The sequence below is a fragment of the Oncorhynchus mykiss genome, chromosome 27, assembly GCF_057628025.1.
Source record: "Oncorhynchus mykiss isolate SJ-2025 chromosome 27, ASM5762802v1, whole genome shotgun sequence".
NCBI lineage: Eukaryota > Metazoa > Chordata > Actinopteri > Salmoniformes > Salmonidae > Oncorhynchus > Oncorhynchus mykiss.
The window spans coordinates 22,673,604-22,697,395 of NC_143048.1; the positions used below are offsets into that span (position 1 = coordinate 22,673,604).

General features: G+C 43.4%; 1 protein-coding gene across 2 annotated transcripts in view; it reads left to right on the forward strand.

Annotated features, from left to right (window-relative positions):
• LOC110507771 (membrane-associated phosphatidylinositol transfer protein 3) overlaps positions 1-23,792 on the forward strand; it is a 146,760-nt gene that overhangs the window by 91,833 nt on the left and 31,135 nt on the right. For both annotated transcript variants that reach the window (XM_036965164.2, XM_036965165.2), the window contains exons 11-12: positions 17,008-17,196; positions 17,723-17,871. In XM_036965164.2, the coding sequence (XP_036821059.1) occupies positions 17,008-17,196; positions 17,723-17,871 (338 nt within the window). The remainder of the gene's footprint in view (positions 1-17,007; positions 17,197-17,722; positions 17,872-23,792) is intronic.

The window sequence follows — 23,792 nt, forward strand, 5'->3', positions numbered from 1 at the left end:
ACTCTACCCACACATTCACACATACTATACTAGACTCCAGCCACACATTCACACATACTATACTGGACTTTACCCACACATTCACACATGCTATACTGGACTCTACCCACACATTCACACATACTATACTGGACTCTACCCACACATTCACACAAACTACACTGAACTCTACCCACACATTCACACAAACTACACTGAACTCTACCCACACATTCACACAAACTACATTGAACTCTACCCACACATTCACACAAACTACACAGATCTCTACCCACACATTCTCACATACTATACTAGACTCCACCCACACATTTACACATACTATACTGGACTTTACCCACACATTCACACATACTATACTGGACTCTACCCACACATTCACACAAACTACACTGAACTCTACCCACACATTCACACAAACTACACTGAGCTCTACCCACACATTCACACAAACTACACTGAACTCTACCCACACATCCACACAAACTACACTGAACTCTACCCACACATTCACACAAACTACACTGAACTCTACCCACACATTCACACAAACTACACAGAACTCTACCCACACATTCACACATACTACACTGAACTCTACCCACACATTCACACAAACTACACAGAACTCTACCCACACATTCTCACATACTATACTAGACTCCACCCACACATTCACACATACTATACTGGACTTTACCCACACATTCACACATACTATACTGGACTCTACCCACACATTCACACATACTATACTAGACTCCAGCCACACATTCACACATACTATACTGGACTTTACCCACACATTCACACATGCTATACTGGACTCTACCCACACATTCACACATACTATACTGGACTCTACCCACACATTCACACAAACTACACTGAACTCTACCCACACATTCACACAAACTACACTGAACTCTACCCACACATTCACACAAACTACATTGAACTCTACCCACACATTCACACAAACTACACAGATCTCTACCCACACATTCTCACATACTATACTAGACTCCACCCACACATTTACACATACTATACTGGACTTTACCCACACATTCACACATACTATACTGGACTCTACCCACACATTCACACAAACTACACTGAACTCTACCCACACATTCACACAAACTACACTGAGCTCTACCCACACATTCACACAAACTACACTGAACTCTACCCACACATCCACACAAACTACACTGAACTCTACCCACACATTCACACAAACTACACTGAACTCTACCCACACATTCACACAAACTACACAGAACTCTACCCACACATTCACACATACTACACTGAACTCTACCCACACATTCACACAAACTACACAGAACTCTACCCACACATTCTCACATACTATACTAGACTCCACCCACACATTCAAACATACTATACTGGACTTTACCCACACATTCACACATACTATACTGGACTCTACCCACACATTCACACACATTCACACATACTATACTGGACCCTACCCACACATTCACACAAACTACACTGGACTCTACCCACACATTCACACAAACTACACAGAGCTCTACCCACACATTCACACAAACTACACTGAACTCTACCCACACATTCACACAAACTACACTGAACTCTACCCACACATTCACACAAACTACACTGAACTGTACCCACACATCCACACAAACTACACTGACCTCTACCCACACATTCACACAAACTACACTGAACTCTACCCACACATTCACACAAACTACACAGAACTCTACCCACACATTCACACATACTACACTGAACTCTACCCACACATTCACACAAACTACACAGAACTCTACCCACACATTCTCACATACTATACTAGACTCCACCCACACATTCACACATACTATACTGGACTTTACCCACACATTCACACATACTATACTGGACTCTACCCACACATTCACACATACTATACTAGACTCCAGCCACACATTCACACATACTATACTGGACTTTACCCACACATTCACACATACTATACTGGACTCTACCCACACATTCACACATACTATACTGGACTCTACCCACACATTCACACAAACTACACTGAACTCTACCCACACATTCACACAAACTACACTGAACTCTACCCACACATTCACACAAACTACATTGAACTCTACCCACACATTCACACAAACTACACAGATCTCTACCCACACATTCTCACATACTATACTAGACTCCACCCACACATTTACACATACTATACTGGACTTGACCCACACATTCACACATACTATACTGGACTCTACCCACACATTCACACATACTATACTAGACTCCATTCACACATACTATACTAGACTCCACCCACACATTCACACATACTATACTGGACTCTACCCACACATTCACACAAACTACACTGAACTCTACCCACACATTCACACAAACTACACTGAGCTCTACCCACACATTCACACAAACTACACTGAGCTCTACCCACACATTCACACAAACTACACAGAACTCTACCCACACATTCTCACATACTATACTAGACTCCACCCACACATTCACACATACTATACTGGACTTTACCCACACATTCACACATACTATACTGGACTCTACCCACACATTCACACATACTATACTAGACTCCAGCCACACATTCACACATACTATACTGGACTTTACCCACACATTCACACATGCTATACTGGACTCTACCCACACATTCACACATACTATACTGGACTCTACCCACACATTCACACAAACTACACTGAACTCTACCCACACATTCACACAAACTACACTGAACTCTACCCACACATTCACACAAACTACATTGAACTCTACCCACACATTCACACAAACTACACAGATCTCTACCCACACATTCTCACATACTATACTAGACTCCACCCACACATTTACACATACTATACTGGACTTTACCCACACATTCACACATACTATACTGGACTCTACCCACACATTCACACAAACTACACTGAACTCTACCCACACATTCACACAAACTACACTGAGCTCTACCCACACATTCACACAAACTACACTGAACTCTACCCACACATCCACACAAACTACACTGAACTCTACCCACACATTCACACAAACTACACTGAACTCTACCCACACATTCACACAAACTACACAGAACTCTACCCACACATTCACACATACTACACTGAACTCTACCCACACATTCACACAAACTACACAGAACTCTACCCACACATTCTCACATACTATACTAGACTCCACCCACACATTCAAACATACTATACTGGACTTTACCCACACATTCACACATACTATACTGGACTCTACCCACACATTCACACATACTATACTAGACTCCAGCCACACATTCACACATACTATACTGGACTTTACCCACACATTCACACATACTATACTGGACTCTACCCACACATTCACACATACTATACTGGACTCTACCCACACATTCACACAAACTACACTGAACTCTACCCACACATTCACACAAACTACACTGAACTCTACCCACACATTCACACAAACTACATTGAACTCTACCCACACATTCACACAAACTACACAGATCTCTACCCACACATTCTCACATACTATACTAGACTCCACCCACACATTTACACATACTATACTGGACTTGACCCACACATTCACACATACTATACTGGACTCTACCCACACATTCACACATACTATACTAGACTCCATTCACACATACTATACTAGACTCCACCCACACATTCACACATACTATACTGGACTCTACCCACACATTCACACAAACTACACTGAACTCTACCCACACATTCACACAAACTACACTGAGCTCTACCCACACATTCACACAAACTACACTGAGCTCTACCCACACATTCACACAAACTACACTGAACTCTACCCACACATTCACACAAACTACACTGAACTCTACTCACACATTCACACAAACTACACTGAACTCTACCCACACATTCACACAAACTACACTGAACTCTACCCACACATTCACACAAACTACACTGAACCCTACCCACACATTCACACAAACTACACTGAACTCTGCCCACACATTCACACAAACTACACTGAACTCTACCCACACATTCACACAAACTACACTGAACTCTACCCACACATTCACACAAACTACACTGGACTCTACCCACACATTCACACATACTATACTGGACTCTACCCACACATTCACACATAATACACTGAACTCTACCCACACATTCACACATACTACACTGAACTCTACCCACACATTCACACATACTACACTGACACATCAACACACATCTACATGACACACACCCACACACTACATATGCTCACACACACAAAACACACACATGCATATGGACCCCACACACACTCACACGTAGACACACTTTCACACTCCTACTCTGTTTATTATCTATTGTGATTGCCTTGTCACTTTTACCCCTACCAACATGTACATTTGACCTCAATGACCTCAACTACCTCGTACCCCTGCACATTGACTCGGTACTGATACTCCTTGTATATAGCCTTGTTATTGTTATTTTATTGTCTTACTATTTCCTTTTTGTATTTATCAAAATGTTCTTACTTTTCAACTCTGCATTGTTGTAAAAAGGCTTGTTAGTAAGCATTTCACAGGAAAGTACACCTGCTGTATTCTGTGCATGTGACAAATACATTTGATTTGGTTTGTAGTGAGAAGGCAGGGGAAATGCTAGGATTTCTTAGATTCTGAAACACACACACAAATTCGTGCACATACACACTCTCACACACACACACACAGTGGTGGAACTGAGGCTCTCACTGTCTGTTAGCCTTACAGAATCATAGCCGAAGCATTGCGTTTCAAAGTCATTATAATTCATCCTCTGGTGTGGTACGTTACCCTTAGACTGCACACATACAGACCTGTGTTTGTGTGGTGTGGTATTACTGGGCTAGATGTGTCTGGCTTTAACACCCTAATAAAGCCCTGATTTATTTAAATTATGTTTTTAGCCTCCTTTTGGGACATTGAGACTTAAACATCTTGCCTCTGCCCCTGCCTCTCTCAAGGTAAATCACTGGGAGGGAGTAGTACGAAGGCTGTACAGTATACTGGAACCTACAGCCGTTCTGGTTCTGTCAAGGGGGCAAACCTGTACATCAAGCTGCTTCACGCTACCAAACAGGAGAAAGGCTCCTGCCCTATGGAACATTCTGGCTCGTACACTGCTTACTTATGGTTCATAAGGGAGTGTCACAGACCTAAAATGTTCAAATAAACCTACTTCGTAAAGTAACCGCAAAAAATTACGATAATGTCACAGCAACATCAACAACAGCAAATGATCTGTTAGCAACTCCCCATATTAGGAAACTGCTTACTCACAATATGTGTCATCATATTCAGAAGTCCCTCTCAGTTAGAAAACATGATGTTTGATTAGAGGGGAGGAGTCTCATGGTGCATCAGTAGTTTGAGAGACTGGTGTTGTGCAAGGAGACTTTCACACTCTCACAGTCTGCCTCCCAAATGGTATCCTATTCCCTATATAGAGCACAAGCAGTGCACAAGAAGTGCTCTATATAGGGAATAGGGTGCCATTTGGGACACAGCCACAGTCTCTCACAGCTTTACTGAGTTTTAATTACACCATTAAATCTATTGATCAGGCTCAGAGGCTGTCAAATTATGAGTTAAATGAAAACACACCCATGCAGGCACACACACGCGCATACACACACACACACACACACTGAAACACCCCACTCATTTCCCTTGGTGCTATAATGTGGTAATTAGTTAAAGCGATGATAACATGGAGAAGCGATCAAATCCTACTCCTATGGGTAAGGCTCTACCATCAATACCCATCCACATTGTGGACGCTTTATTGTGACGAAGGGCAGTAATACAGAGAAAATATGCTTTCTGTTTGGTTGTGTTTCTGTTGACTGAGCTTAGAGCTGGATGTGAATGAGGATCATCTGGTACTGTAATAGATAAACAGCTAATGCTTTGGAGCTGTCAACTTCTGAGTTTGTATGGTTATGTCTTTCATATCGCACAGGGAGAGTTCAGTCCTTGCATTGCACGGCAGCAATATTCTACACGCACACGCACACACACACACACACACACACACACGTACACACACACACACATACACACACACACAGAGAGAGAGAACAGTATACCTTTGAAGCTGGGGTGTAGTGAAGGCCACAGTATAATCCTGAAAATCTCCTCCTTCTGTCCGCTGTCCACCACAACCTTGGTGCTTTCATTCTTCTTAATCCCTATCTATAGCTCAGACCCTCCATACTGATAGTGGTGTTGTGGTCCCTAATCGATCTCCTGGTTCTCCTGGTAGCTCCCTACGCCTCTGTCCTCACCCCTCTCATACCCCCCTGCCCTCTTCTCTCACCCCTTTCCTACCCCCTGCCCTCTTCTTTCACCCCTCTCCTACCCCCCTGCCCTCTTCTCTCACCCCTCTCCTACCCCCTGCCCTCTTCTTTCACCCCTCTCCTACCCCCCTGCCCTCTTCTCTCACCCCTCTCCTACCCCCCTGCCCTCTTCTCTCACCCCTCTCCTACCCCCTGCCCTCTTCTCTCACCACTCTCCTACCCCCTGTCCTCTTCTCTCCCCCTTCTCCTACCCCCCTGCCCTCTCCTCTCACCCCTATCCTTCCTCCCTGTCATTACCACCCCCTCAGATATTGTCATATTTCTCCCAATTTCTCTCTCTCTCTTTCTCTCTCTCTCTCTCTCTCTCTCAGAACATACAACTCAAGCATCTGACCCTCTTTATCCCTCTCTGTTTCACCCGCAGTCTTATTTTCTTTCAAATATTTTATTTTATATTTTGCATTATATGACAGTCACCAACATTCAGAAGATTCTGTCTTTCTCTCATCTCCCCCTCATCCATCACTCTCTCTCTCTGTCACACTCTCAACCTCTGTTTCTCCTCCAGCACACATCGTTAAAATCCTGGTGGTGTTTCTTTCTCTCGACAGAGAGTGCGTCACAGTCAGTGTCCCCTGTCTGTGTGCAGTGTGCTGTGAAAGACAAAGTCCCCACAACACTGAAGTGACAGAGGATGAGGGCTCCACTGAGAGTAGAAGTAACAGGGCTCATTAAAGATAGCAGATAATTGATTGAGTGTGTGTTTTTTATTTTACTAGGCAGGTCAGTTAAGAACAAATTCTTATTTTCAATGACGGCCTAGAAACAGGGGGTTAACTGCCTTGTTCAGGGGCAGAACGACAGATTTTTACCTTGTCAGCTCGGGGATTCGATCTTTCAACCTTTCGGTTACAAGTCCAATGCTTTAACCGCTAGGCTACCTGCCGCCCCTTTGTTTGTGTGTACGTTAGTAGAATGTGGTGCCAAAATTGTGACTTGCAGCATTTTAATTTAAAGAATATTTGACAAATTTACCAGACCCATATGCATTGGGTGCGTAACGATGCTCAGAATGACAGAAATCACATTTAGATGATGGTTATTCATAACAGAACATGCAACTCAAGAATGAAATTACATTTTGAAAAGGGGAGATCTAAAGACGCAACAACTAGCATGGGTTGCTAATATGACCAGCATTGTGCATTTGGCTACTGGACAAAGAAGCAAAGTTTATTTGAAAACATGAGAGAATTATGCTACTGGTTTCAATGGCATATTGAAGTCTTTATAAAATAATTGTCTTCACAATTCTATGGTCTTATTTAACTTTGAAGAAAGGTAAGACATGCCTCATAATATAAAGTAAAACATTTAGGTTTCAACCAATTAAGTACATGTTTTCAAAATGCTTACTGCCTCCAAAGGGTTGTGTGACGCACTGAAGCCTCCCTACTGTTTCTTATATGCACTTGAATGGAGAATGGCAAGTGCGCTTCATTTACCAATTGGGAAAAAAAGCTCTTTTTAGTAGCTCTTTTTAATCGTGGCCATCAAAACAGTTTTTAACACACGATTGCATTTAGAATTGTTAAGCAATGATTGGGCTTATAAAAGCATATGTTTCACTCCAGCAGCAACATGAGCTGTTTGAGAAGCTGTAGCAGCAGCTCCCGCGCTAGCTGACAGATTTCTGCGGATACTGTAGGCTCTGTATCTGTGTGCTGGGCTCGTGTGATAAACATAACGACTAACAAAAACAACCAAGCGCCAACTTAATTCTACTAAATTATGCAAATGAACCTATAGATAAGGATGACTGGTCAAATATATTTCCATCGACTGGTATTTCCTACAATGAATAGGATCAAATGCATTATTTTACAATGGGATTTTTTTTCTTTTTCGGGCAATTGGCCAGCAGCAGTTTTATTTATGAGCTTTTCATTTTTTTTACAATGTAACGGAAACTCTGGTGTGTGTGTGTGCGTGCACGTGAAAGGATACAACAGATGAAAGAAAATATCTGTCACACCCAGTCACATTTTTACACCAATTGCCATACAACAAAACACTAATTTCACTCTCCCATAGACACACACAATCTAGTATGCTGATTGTTTATTTTCCAACATTGACTTAGCCCTGTGTGACACTATCAAGATGTATGTGACCATCCATGGCACCTTTCCCCATGCTTTTAAAAAGACCAGTCCAAACTGTTGGTTTTTCTTGGCCACCATAACCGCAGGCCAGTATTAGCTCCACCTGATTCCCCCACACGCCTGCCTGGGAAAGCGGCCTGGAATTGGTATTCCGCTGCGGCTGCCAGTCCCTTACAGACGGTGGAAATTAGACTGACAGCCGGATAGCGTGGAGAAGCATCCGCTGCTTTGTTTAAACGCCCGCTAAAGGTCACAGCGGCAGCAACACAAAGAGTTAACCTCACTGGAATAGATTGGATTGAAAGTAGACATCCTTTAAGGACCGAGCTGATAGATGATGGCTCCCAATAACATATTTTGATATGCAGACATGCAAACACACAGGAATATAATTACATATAGTAAATACACACTTATACACACACACACACACACACACACACACACACACACACACACACACACACACATACACACACACACACACATAAACACAGAAGCATCATGAAAACAAGGATCCAACACACAAATTGCCTCTCCATAGATAGCTGGTTATATAAAGGAATACAAACGGGGGTCCTCTAACAGATGACCAGTAGAAGTGAAGATGCACTGCTCCCTGTTTAGCATTCTGATACAGGAACATGCTCTCATTGTGTATCTCCAGATCCTACCATCCATGCTGCTCTCTCAAACTGTTCCCCCCCTCATCCCCTCCCCCCTGCTGCCCATAATAGAAATCATCCAGCCTTTATGTTCTACTGGCCATGTCATAATGTAAAAATGAAATTCCTGACTACTGATGGATCCGCTGGTTCAACATGGAGAGGACATATCCTGCTGAGAACATGTAATCAAACAGGGTCTGGTGCACCCTCTACATCTGTGGCATCCAGTAATTCACTGCTCGGTAACCACATACAAAAATAAAAATACACAAATCCACATACATGCATAACAAATGCATGCACACATCTTCTGACAGACACACACACACACATACATTATACACACACAGACCTGCCCTTAAATATGGCTGTGCTTAATGGAAAGTTCTCCAGGCAGACATTCAGGCAGCCACTCAATGAAATGTTTCCCAGGCAGACACTCAGACTGTCTGTTCCTTTCAGAGGAACAGTCAGTCAATGTTAAATGTAATGAGAGAGATTACCATGCTATACGGCAAGTGTCTTACATATAACTGAGACAGAAGACAGACCGACAACAGACTGTGTCTGCATCTCAAATGGGACCCTATTCCCTATAGTGCATTACTTTTGACCACGACCTTGATCAAAAGTAGTGGACTATATAGTGAATAGGGTGCCATTTGGGAGACACAAAGTTGGATATTGTTATGGGGTTGCTTTTATGGATATTGTAATGTCAATGTTTTTTTTTCTTTTTTCTTTTACATTCAATTCACTGTCTTTGTCCTTCCCCTCCCTCTTTCTGTCTACAGTACAGTACACTATGGCATAGATGTTACAGAAGGCTAATGATAATGTTGCCAGAGCTGGAGAATTGATTGGAACAATATTGATGCACTCAGATAGCCTATACTACAGATGTTATTACTATAAACAACAACACTGTACTGTAACACTGAACTGTAACCATGCCAACCAGGCCTGAGCCCTAGTTATCATACTGCCAGAGAAAGAGAGCATACATGTATGTGACCAACCGGCTGAAATCGGTCTTATGTAGCCACATTTTTTTTTATATTGGATAAAAGTATAGACTCAGAGCTACCAAATGTTATCATACACTGCATTTTTGAGGTACAATGGGAAAGTAATTCTGCTTTGAAAGTTGATAAACTTTTAAACTCACTTTTGAGAAATGGCCTTTGAATGTTTTGGTACCTACTGGAGAGCTCTCCTTTGTCAACACCCATTCAGCATTATTCACACCCTCTTAAGCCAGCCCCACCCATCTCATGTGCGAAACAGTGAGTAGTGTAGTAAAGATTAAGACTAAAAGTGGTAAAAGTAGTAGCCTACAATAAGGAAAAATTCCAGGTAAACAGAAAGTGTCCAGATAAAAATATTTTATAAATATTAGATGACACTTACCCAGACACACTTGTCTAAATTGATGGGTCATGTGAAAGAAATGCTATAAGCCCCAGCCACATCCAGTGGTGGAAAAAGTACTAAATTGTCATACTTGAGTAAAAGTAAAGATACCTTAATAGAAAATTACTCAAGTAAAAGTCACCTACTAAAATACTACTTGAGTAAAAGTAGTAAAGTAGTAAGTAGTAGTAAGTAGTAAAAGAGAATACTTAAAGTATTTGGTCTTAAAAAGTAAGTATCACAAGTACATGGAATTGCTATAAATGTACTTATGTATCAAAAGTAAAAGTATAAACAATAATGTCAAATTCCTTATATTAAGCAAACCGATATCCAGGGGCATTCTCCAACACTCAGACATCATTTACAAATGAAGCATTTGTGTTTAGTGAGTCCGCCAGATCAGATGCAGTAGGGATGACCAGGGATGTTCTCTTGATAAGTGTGTAAATTGGACAATTTTCCTGTCAAAACGAGTACTTTTGGGTGTCAGGGAAAATGTATGGAGTAAAAAGTACATTATTTTCTTTCGGAATGTAGTGAAGTAAAAGTTGCCAAAAATATTAATTGTAAATGGCTACTTGCATAGTAGCAATATCAGAAATAGATAATGTAACTATGCTCCTGGTAACAATTTAATTACGCTTTTTTTGCCAACGTTTACTGACACCGGCCATATTCAACCGGTGTTGAGCGTTCGTAAATTCATAAGTTATTCTGCCCTCTGGCACACTCAGTGTAATGGCCATCGTCGGTGGAATAAGGTGAGGACCAAGGTGCAGCGTGGTAATTGTTCATGATTTTTAATATAATCAAAACTGAACACTAAACAAAATAACAACTAGGAAGAACGAACAAACGAAACAGTCCTGTCTTGTGATGAACCACAAAACAGAAAATAAACACCCACCAAACACAGGTGGAAAAAGGCTACCTAAGTATGATTCTCAATCAGAGACAACGAACGACACCTGCCTCTGATTGAGAACCATACCAGGCCAAACTCAAAAACCAACATAGAAACACAAACATAGACTGCCCACCCCAACTCACGCCCTGACCATACTAAAACAAAGACAAAACAAAGGAACTAAGGTCAGAACGTGACACTCAGACAAGAGTGCTCTGAAACAGTTGTTGCAGTGACGTTCTATTGAAATGGATAGTTGAGTCTTTTCTTAACTTTTACTATGCTATACATTAAAAAAAGCCGCATTTAGACAGGATTACCTACTGTTACTGTAATTTAATTATGCCAATGTGCTTTCATCAATTGAAAGCCCTTAATCTATTTTATGAGAATTTCTAAGATTTCTTGTTTGCATAAAGTAGACGCATACCAGTCTTTCAGTAATAGGTAATAGAATTTATTCTCGGAGCGCGCTCCCACTTAATCACGTGCAGCAGTTTATATACAGATCATGACGTCATTTCATTGCTTTAACAGAATCCCCTCCTCTCGACCGGGACAGAGTAAGGTGAAAAGTTCATTCTAACTTACTAACACACTCCCAGATAACTTTTGACCCCTCAACATTATCGATCACCACTGAACTGACAGTTTTAATTAACAGAAAACCTAGGAATGCACTCACTGCCTTATCTAAAAACCCCAGAGCTAAGTTTCTGTAGGTTAAACGTTAGGTTAATTACGTTATTTGTTTACACAGTCCCCAACCCATTCGTTTCTTCCTAGTTGGAATGGTGTTCATTAACTTTACTTACTCCTTGTCCGTGTCACACAATCCCTTCTAATGAACTCATATTGTTAATCAGATATAATAAAACAGATTATAAGTTTTACTTAGTTACAGTTCCAATTAAAATGATTTGTTCAGTCATTTAATCATCATTTCCCAACACCTACACAAACTGACCAGCTCAAATAGACAGAAGCGTGCTATATGGCAGACCAATCCAAACTCATCTCTCAGCTTGTCCAGCCCACTCATTATCTCAGCCAATCATGGGTAGCGGGAAGGTTGCTGGCTTTTTCTGTGGCTTAACCAACTAGGCTCGTTATTTAACAATTTTATTTGTATTTACAGATGGCATGCAAGTTTGTTATTAAGGCACATGAAAGTTCACGTGTTCGAGAAGGCATTTCTGCCCCCAAAAAACATTTTGATTTAAAAAAAAGTTTCCGTTCAAACGGCTCTCCTGTGAGGTAGTGACTTGTGACATACACCTAGTTTCCTGAAACGGGTAACATATTGTCAAGCTATTACAGACATATAGAATGAAAAGGAAATAGAAGAAAATGGATTACAACTCTTTCTAAAATAAGGGGAAAAGAACAAATACAAGTAGAATGAACAGTTGAGTTGAGTTGGATGAAGAGAAAATACATTGGCCTCAACATTTCATGCATGTTAACATTAGAAGCCTCCTCCCTAAGTTTGTTCTATTCACTGCTTTAGCACACTCTGCCAACCCGGATGTTCTAGCTGTGTCTGAATCCTGGCTTAGGAAGACCACCAAAAATTCAGACATTTTAATTCCAAACTACAACATTTTCAGACAAGATAGAACTGCCAAAGGGGGCGGTGTTGCAATCTACTGCAAAGATAGCCTGCAGAGTTCTGTCCTACTATCCAGGTCTGTACCCAAACAATTTGAACTTCTACTTTTAAAAATCCACCTCTCTAAAAACAAGTCTCTCACCGTTGCCGCCTGCTATAGACCACCCTCTGCCCCCAGCTGTGCTCTGGACACCATATGTGAACTGATTGCCCCCCATCTATCTTCAGAGCTCGTGCTGCTAGGCGACCTAAACTGGAACATGCTTAACACCCCAGCCATCCTACAATCTAAACTTGATGCCCTCAATCTCACACAAATTATCAATGAACCTACCAGGTACCTCCCCAAAGCCTTAAACATGGGCACCCTCATAGATATCATCCTAACCAACTTCCCCTCTAAATACACCTCTGCTGTCTTCAACCAAGATCTCAGCGATCACTGCCTCATTGCCTGCATCCGTATTGGGTCAGCGGTCAAACGACCTCCTCTCATCACTGTAAAACGCTCCCTGAAACACTTCAGCGAGCAGGCCTTTCTAATCGACCTGGCCGGGGTATCCTGGAAGGATATTGACCTCATCCCGTCAGTAGAGGATGCCTGGATATTTTTTTTAAATGCCTTCCTAACCATCTTAAATAAACATGCCCCATTCAAGAAATTTAGAACCAGGAACAGATATAGCCCTTGGTTCTCCCCAGACCTGACTGCCCTTAACCAACACAAAAACATCCTATGGCGTTCTGCATTAGCATCGAACAGCCCCCGTGATATGCAGCTGTTCAGGGAAGCTAGAAACCATTATACACAGGCAGTTAGAAAAGCCAAGGCTAGCTTTTTCAAGCAGAAATTTGCTTCTTGCAACACTAGCTCAAAAAAGTTCTGGGACACTGTAAAGTCCATGGAGAATAAGAACACCTCCTCCCAGCTGCCCACTGCACTGAAGATAGGAAACACTGTCACCACTGATAAATCCACCATAATTGAAAATTTCAATAAGCATTTTTCTACTGCTGGCCATGCTTTCCACCTGGCTACTCCTACCCCTGTCAACAGCACTGCACCCCCAACAGCAACTCGCCCAAGCCTTCCCCATTTCTCCTTCTCCCAAATCCATTCAGCTGATGTTCTGAAAGAGCTGCAAAATCTGGACCCCTACAAATCAGCCGGGCTAGACAATCTGGATCCTTTCTTTCTAAAATTATCTGCCGAAATTGTTGCCACCCCTATTACTAGCCTGTTCAACCTCTCTTTCGTGTCGTCTGAGATTCCCAAAGATTGGAAAGCAGCTGCGGTCATCCCCCTCTTCAAAGGGGGGGACACTCTTGACCCAAACTGCTACAGACCTATATCTATCCTACCATGCCTTTCTAAGGTCTTCGAAAGCCAAGTCAACAAACAGATTACCGACCATTTTGAATCTCACCATACCTTCTCTGCTATGCAATCTGGTTTCAGAGCTGGTCATGGGTGCACCTCAGCCACGCTCAAGGTCCTAAACGATATCTTAACCGCCATCGATAAGAAACATTACTGTGCAGCCGTATTCATTGATCTGGCCAAGGCTTTCGACTCTGTCAATCACCACATCCTCATCGGCAGACTCAACAGCCTTGGTTTCTCAAATGATTGCCTCGCCTGGTTCACCAACTACTTCTCTGATAGAGTTCAGTGTGTCAAATCGGAGGGTCTGTTGTCCGGACCTCTGGCAGTCTCTATGGGGGTGCCACAGGGTTCAATTCTTGGACCGACTCTCTTCTCTGTATACATCAATGAGGTCGCTCTTGCTGCTGGTGAGTCTCTGAGCCACCTCTACGCAGACGACACCATTCTGTATACTTCCGGCCCTTCTTTGGACACTGTGTTAACAACCCTCCAGGCAAGCTTCAATGCCATACAACTCTCCTTCAATTGCTCTTAAATACAAGTAAAACTAAATGCATGCTCTTCAACCGATCGCTACCTGCACCTACCCGCCTGTCCAACATCACTACTCTGGACGGCTCTGACTTAGAATACGTGGACAACTACAAATACTTAGGTGTCTGGTTAGACTGTAAACTCTCCTTCCAGACCCATATCAAACATCTCCAATCCAAAGTTAAATCTAGAATTGGCTTCCTATTTCGCAACAAAGCATCCTTCACTCATGCTGCCAAACATACCCTTGTAAAACTGACCATCCTACCAATCCTCGACTTTGGCGATGTAATTTACAAAATAGCCTCCAATACCCTACTCAACAAATTGGATGCAGTCTATCACAGTGCAATCCGTTTTGTCACCAAAGCCCCATATACTACCCACCATTGCGACCTGTACGCTCTCGTTGGCTGGCCCTCGCTTCATACTCGTCGCCAAACCCACTGGCTCCATGTCATCTACAAGACCCTGCTAGGTAAAGTCCCCCCTTATCTCAGCTCGCTGGTCACCATAGCATCTCCCACCTGTAGCACACGCTCCAGCAGGTATATCTCTCTAGTCACCCCCAAAACCAATTCTTTCTTTGGCCGCCTCTCTTTCCAGTTCTCTGCTGCCAATGACTGGAACGAACTACAAAAATCTCTGAAACTGGAAACACTTATCTCCCTCACTAGCTTCAAGCACCAACTGTCAGAGCAGCTCACAGATTACTGCACCTGTACATAGCCCACCTATAATTTAGCCCTATCAACTACCTCTTTCCCAACTGTATTTAATTAATTTATTTATTTTGCTCCTTTGCACCCCATTATTTTTATTTCTACTTTGCACATTCTTCCATTGCAAAACTACCATTCCAGTGTTTTACTTGCTATATTGTATTTACCTTGCCACCAAGGCCTTTTTTGCCTTTACCTCCCTTCTCACCTCATTTGCTCACATTGTGTATAGACTTGTTTATACTTTATTATTGACTGTATGTTTGTTTTACTCCATGTGTAACTCTGTGTTGTTGTATCTGTCGAACTGCTTTGCTTTATCTTGGCCAGGTCGCAATTGTAAATGAGAAATTGTTCTCAACTTGCCTACCTGGTTAAATAAAGGTAAAATAAAATAAAATAAAATAAAAATGTCTTGGAAATGACACATTTCCCTTGTAGTCTATCTGTCTCTCTCTTTTCTCTTCATCACTCTTTCTCTTGCCCTCCCTCCCTCCCTCCCTCCCTCCCTCCCTCCTTCTTTATTCCAGAGAGGCTCCTGTGAAGTTCAACATAAATGTATAATTAAACAGAAGGAGTGGTCACTTGTCTCTCTAAGAATTATATTATTTATGTGATCTGCTACTACTATGCCATGTCGCTTAGAGACTATCCTTTATTTCCATGTTCTCTGATACAACCATATATATCACAGGGCAAATACAAGTTTCCTCCTTCCATCTACAGGTCTACAGAGCAAATAATGCCTGTACAGTGGGGGGACAAAACAAACACATCCATCCAAACATACAGGGTTAAAGGTGATGAGTAACTAGGGCCATCTGGGCTGTAGTGTAGTTGTTAACAGTTTCCCTCACTGACCTCTCTCTCTCAGCTCCTGGGGTTGGGTATGTTGATTGGTCATCACCATCGGTCACAATCCCTGGATCATTACAACCCAACCTAATTACCTGACAATGTGTGTGTCCAAGGCCTTCCTCTGGGACACACAGAACAAGCCAATACCACATACTCTCCTATTAGACCATGTACAGTATTGATTCACAGAGAACGTTACTAGTTCATTGTTATTTAATTGAACTCCCTCTCCCTCTCTCTAACTCTTTCTACCTATCTCTCTTTCTCTCTCTTTCTCTCTCTCCCCCTCTCCCCCTCACTCTCTAGCTGATGGTATCCAGAGCCACCCAGAGGTGTTCCTGGAGGCAGAGCCCAGTCCTGGTGCCCCGACCGTGCCCCCTTCCCCTGAAACAGACAGTGGGAGGGGAGGAGGAGGGCGCAGGGCCAGTGTGTCCAGCATGGACAGTGAGACGTCCTTCTGCTCTGTTGGCCGGATGAGTAGTATCATCACCAACAGTGAGTGGGAGAGAGAACAAAAGAGAGACAGGCAGAGAGGGAGAGAAAGGCAAGAGATAGAGGGCACGGGAGAGAGAAAGATAGAGAGAGAGAAAGAGGTGGAGAGAGAACAAGAGGGAAAGATACATAGAGAGAGAGGGGGGCATAGAGAGAGAGAGAGAAGGGGGTGGAGACTGCTCATTAGCAATCAGAACAAAAGGTCACATTCGGGCTACGCTTTGTACATTATTTAATCAATTATCTATGGTGGGTAGATATAGCCAGACTCATGAGACCCAACTTTGCCTCTCCAGATTTTACCTCACATTAACCTACTTCTATTTCAAATCTAATACTGCAGTGGCTAAAAGACCAGATGAATAATACCAATTAGTACCCACAAATCACTTTAAATAACTCGAAGAAAACCTTATCTTGATATGCCTGTGTTAATTATCTTCCTTCTGTGTGTTTCTCTCTCTTCCTCTGTGTGTGTGTGTGTGTGTGTGTGTGTGTGCGTGCGTGCGTGCGTGCGCGTCTGCCTCAGTTTCCAGTAGCTGGTGGGGCTCTAAGAGGTTGGACTATTCTCTGTATTGTCCAGACGTGCTGACCTCCTTCCCCACTGTGGCACTGCCTCATCTCTTCCATGCCTCCTACTGGGAGTCCACTGATGTAGCTGCGTTTGTGCTCCGACAGGTAACACCCCCCCCCCCCCCCCCCCCCCTAAATGTATGTGTGTCTGTGTCCTGACTATTGAGACTGGAATTCAGATCATGTATACTATTATTTGTGCTGTGGATTGTGGTTATGTGTGCTTGCATGCAAATGAGCAGCAGGTAGCCTATCTGTTAAAAGATTTGGCCTGTAACCGAAAGGTTGCTGTTTTGAATCCCCGAACTGACATGTTGAAAAATCTATCCATGTGCCCTTGAGCAAGGCACTTGACCCTAATTGCTGCTGTAAGTCCCTCTGGATAAGAGCATCTGCTAAATTACTAAAATGTCAAATGTAACTGGGTGTTTGTGTGCGCTTGTATTATGTGTATCTTGCTCATGGTGTCCTCAGACCCTCACAGAGTGATTCAAACCAGCCAGGGTGTCATGACCTATTAAAACCCATCCTGACCACTGACAGCCTTTTAACTTGGTAATTAGAGAGCAATGAAAAGAGACCAGAGCAGCCACCCAGTACAGTAAGGGGTTGTGTCTAAAATGGCACCTTATTCCCTATATAGTGCACTACGTCTCTACCAAAAATAACTTTGATTACTCACCACGGACTGGCAGAATCCTTTTTTGCCTTTAACGAGTCTGACAAGCCCGACGCGAACGATATACTGTTTTATCGGGAACAGGCCCAGATCCCCGTAATTTGCGTGAAGAGGAGGCGGAGAAAAAGGGGCAGTAGGGCAGTCTGCCTTCTGAGAATTCATAGCCGATCGAATAAACCCCTACTTCCTACCATTCTGCTAGCAAACATGTAATCTTTGGAGAATAAAATCGATGACCTACCAACAAGATTAAACTACCAACGGGACATTCAAAATGTAATATCTTATGCTTCATGGAGTCGTGGCTGAACAACGACACTATCAACATACAGCTGGCTGGTTATACTACCTGTAGCACTAATTCCAAAATGTTTAATAAGAGAGAGAATAAGAGCACCTCCTCCCAGCTGCCCACTGCACTGAGGATAGGAAACACTGTCACCACCGATAAATATATGATAATCGATCATTTCAATAAGCATTTTTTCACGGCTGGCCGTGCTTTCCACCTGGCTACCCCTACCCCGGCCAACACCTCAACACCCCTGCAACAACTTGCCCAACTCCCACCCCCCTGCTTCTCCTTCACCCAAATCCAAACAGCTGATGTTCTGAAAGAGCCACAAAATCTGGATCCCTACAAATCAGCTGGGCTAGACAATCTGGACACTCTCTTTCTAAAATTATCCGCCAAAATTGTTGCAACACCTATTACTAGCCTATTCAACCTCTCTTTCGTATCGTCTGAGATCCCCAAAGATTGGAAAGCTGCCGTGGTCATCCCCTTCTTCAAAGGGGGTGACACTTTAGACCCAAACTGTTAAAGACCTATATCCATCCTGCCCTGCCTTTCTAAAATCTTTGAAAGTCAAGTTAATAAACAGATCACCGACCATTTCGAATCCCACCATACCTTCTCCACTATGCAATCTGGTTTCCGAGCTGGTCATGGGTGCACCTCAGCCACGCTTTAGGTCCTAAACGATATCATAAACCGCCAGCCAGTACTGTGCAGCCGTCTTCATCGACCTTGCCAAGTCTTTTGACTCTGTCAATAACACATTCTTATCGGCAGACTCAATAGCCTTGGCTTCTCAAATGACTGCCTCGCCTGGTTCACCAACTTCTTCTCAGATAGAGTTCAGTGTCTCAAATCGGAGGGCCTGTTGTCCAGACCTCTGGCAGTCTCTATGGGGGTGCCACAGGGCTCAATTCTCGGGCCAACTCTTTTTTTCTGTATATATCAATGATATCGCTCTTGCTGCTGGTGATTCTCTGATCCACCTCTTTGCAGACGACACGATTCTGTATACATCTGGCTCTTCTTCGGACACTGTGCTAACAACCCTCCAAACGAGCTTCAATGCCATACAACACTCCTTCCGTGGCCTCCAACTGCTCTTAGATGCTAGTAAAACTAAATGCATGCTCTTCAACTGAACACCCACCAGTAGCACGTACTCCAGCAGGTATATTGCACTGGTCATCCCCAAAGCCAACACTTTCTTTGGCTGCCTTTTCTTCCAGTTCTCTCCTGCCAATGACTGGAAAGAATTGCAAACATCTCTGAAGCTGGAGTCATATCTCCCTCTCTAACTTTAAGCATCAGCTGTCAGAGCAGCTTACCGATCACTGTACCTTTACACAGCCAATCTGTAAATAGCACACCCGACTACCTCATCCCCATATTATTACTTAGCCTCTTGCTCTTTTCCACCCCAGTATCTCTACTTGCACATCATTGTCTGTACATATATCACTCTAGTATTAATGCTAAATTGTCATTATTTTTGCCTCTATGGCCTATTTATTGCCTACCTCCCTACTCTTTCACATTTGCGCACACTGTACATAGATTTTTCTATTTTTATTTTATTTTGGGTTATTGACTGTACGTTTGTTTATGTGTAACTCTGTGCTGTTGTTTTTGTTGCACTGCTTTGCTTTATCTTGGCCAGGTCGCAGTTGTAAATGAGAACTTGTTCTCAACTGGCCTACCTGGTTAAAGGTGAAATAAAAAAAATACAAATACAAAATACTCTGTACCAGCAGGACAGAACAGCGGCATCTGGTAAGACAAGGGGTGGCGGGCTATGTATTTTTATAAATATCAGCTCATGCACAATATCTAAGGAAGTCTCAAGCTATTGCTCGCCTGAGGTAGAGTATCTCATGATAAGCCATAGACCACACTATCTACCAAGAGAGTTTTCATCTGTATTTTTCGTAGCTGTTTACATACCACCACAGTAAGAGGCTGGCACTAAAATAGCATTGAATGAGCTGTATTGCGCCATAAGCAAACAAGCAAACGCTAAACCAGAGGCAGCGCTCCTAGTAGCCGGGGACTTTAATGCAGGGAAACTTAAATCAGTTTTACCTAATTTCTATCAGCATGTTAAATGTGCAACCAGAGGAAAAATAACTCTGGACCACCTATACTCCCCACACAGAGACGCATGCAAAGCTCTTCCTCGCCCTCCATTTGGCAAATCTGACCATAATTCTATCCTCCTGATTCCTGCTTGCAAGGAAATATTTAAGCAGGAAGCACCAGTGACTAGATCAATAAAAAGTGGTCAGATGAAGCAGATGCTAAGCTACAGGACTGTTTTGTGAGCACAGACTGGAATATGTTCCGGGATTCCTCCGATGGCATTGAGGAGTACATCATCAATAAGTGCATCGATTATGTCATCCCCACAGTGACCGTACGTACATACCCCAACCAGAAGTCATGGATTACAGGCAACATTCGCACTGAGCTAAAGGCTAGAGCTGCCACTTTCAAGGAGCAGGATTCTAACCCGGAAGCTTATAAGAAATCCCACTATGCTCTCAGACGAACCATCAAACAGACAAAGCATCAATACGGGGCTAAGATCGAATTGTACTCCGACACTCGTCGGATGTGGCAGGGCTTGAAAACTATTACAGACTACAAAGGGAAGCACAGCCTAGAGCTGCCCAGTGACACAAGCCTACCAGACGAGCTACATTACTTCTATGTTCGCTTCGAGGCAAGTAACACTGAAACATGCATGAGAGCATCAGCTGTTCCAGAAAACTGTGTGATCACGCTCTCCGCAGCCGATGTGAGTTAGACCTTTAAACAGGTCAACATTTACAAGGCTGCAGGGCCAGATGGATTACCAGGACGTGTACTGCGAGCATGCGCTGACCAACTGGCAAGTGTCTTCACTGACATTTTGAACCTCTCCCTGTCCGAGTCTGTAATACCAACATGTTTTTTTCCCCGTTTTTTTCTTTATTTAACTAGGCAAGTCAGTTAAGAACAAATTCTTATTTCCAATGCCGGCCTAGGAATAGGGTTAACTGCCTTGTTCAGGGGCAAAACAACAGATTTTTACCTTGTCAGCTCGGGAATTCGATCTTGAAACATGTCGGTTACTAGTCCAACGCTCTAACCTCTTGGCTACCTGTCGCAGACCACTATAGTGCCTGTGCCCAAGAACACTAAGGTAACCTGCCTTAATGACTACCGACCCGTAGCTCTCACGTCTGTAGCCATGAAGTGCTTTGAAAGGCTGGTCATGGCTCACGTCAATGCCATAATCCCACAAACACTAAACCCACTCCATTTGATTACTGCCCCAACAGATCCACAGATGATGAAATCTCTATTGCTCCCAAACTGCCCTTTCCCACCTGGACAAAAGGAACACCTATGTGAGAATGCTGTTCATTGACTACAGCTCAGCGTTCAACACCATAGTGCCCTCAAAGCTAATTAACCAGCTAAGGACCCTGTGACTAAACACCTCCTTCTGAACTGGATCCTGTACTTCCTGATGGGCCGCCCCCAGATGTTAAGTGTAGGTAACAGCACATCTGCCACGCTGATCCTCAACACAGGGGCCCCTCAGGGGTGTGTGCTCGGTCCCCTCCTGTACTCCCTGTTCACTCATGACTGCACGGCCAGGCATGACTCCAACACCATCATTAAGCTTGCTGATGACACAACAGTCTTATCAACGACGAGACAGCCTATAGGAAGGATGTCAGAGACCTGGCTGTGTGGTGCCAGGACAACAACCTTTCACTCAATGTGATCAAGACAAAGGAGATGATTGTGGACTACAGGAAAAAGAGGGCCCCCATTCTCATCAACGGGGCTGCAGTGGAGCAGGTTGAGAGCTTCAAGTTCCTTGGTGTCCACATCACCCACAAACTAACGGTCAAATGGTCAAAGCACACCAAGACAGTCGTGAAGAGGGCACGACAAAACCTGTTCCATCTCAGGAGACTGAAAATATTTGGCATAGGTCCTCAGATCCTCAAAAGGTTCTACAGCTGCACCATCGAGAGCATCCTGACTGGTTGCATCACTGCCTGGTATGGCAACTGCTCGGCCTCTGACCGCAAGGCACTACAGAGGGTAGTGCGTACAACCCAGTACATCACTGGTGCCAAGCTTCCTACCATCCAGGATCTCTATACCAGGCGGTGTCAGAGGAAGGCCCTAAAAATTGTCAAAGACTCCAGCCACCCTAGTACCGGTGGTACCGGAGTACCAAGTCTTGGTCCAAGAGGCTTCTAAACAGCTTCTACCCCCAAGCCATAAGACTCCTGAACATCTAATGAAATGGTTACCCAGACTATTTGCATTGCCCCCCTCCTCCTCTTTTACACTGTTGCTACTCTCTGTTGTTATGATCTATGCATAGTCACTTTAATAACTCTACCTACATGTACATATTACCTCAACTAACCGGTGCCCCCGCGCACTGACTCTGTACCGGTACCGCCCTGTATATAGTCTCGCTATTGTTATTTTACTGCTGCTCTTTAATAACTTGTTACTTTTATTTCTTAATCTTATCAATTAAAAAAAATGTTTTAACTGCCTTGTTGGTTAGGGTCTCGTCAGTAAGCATTTCACTGCAAGGTCCTGTTGTATTCATCGCATGACTGCCAGTCTGCACAGCGTGATATCAGCCCTGAGAATATCAGACTGCTTTTCTCCACTACATCACCGGATTCCTGCCACAAACAGTGGACCATTACACCAGATCATCGCAGCTAGCTAGCTACTACCGAGTGGCTATTGTGGCTAACACCCCTGTCCAGAAGAAAGCACCAGTTAGCCTCGAGCTAGCCTCGAGCTAGGCACATCTCCCTTGCTAGCCAACGAAGTACAGGGCACAGCTGTACTACCTCAACTACAATACCTCAATCCATCACGACTGGTCTGCTGATGTAATTCGGCCGATGTGCTCTCATCCGGCCTCTGTATCGTGGATGTCGGTGAAGACCCATCTGCTAGCCCCGGCCCGCTAGCTTTCTGAGTGCCCTGTCTCCCTCTCGCCTAGCGTAGTAACGACTA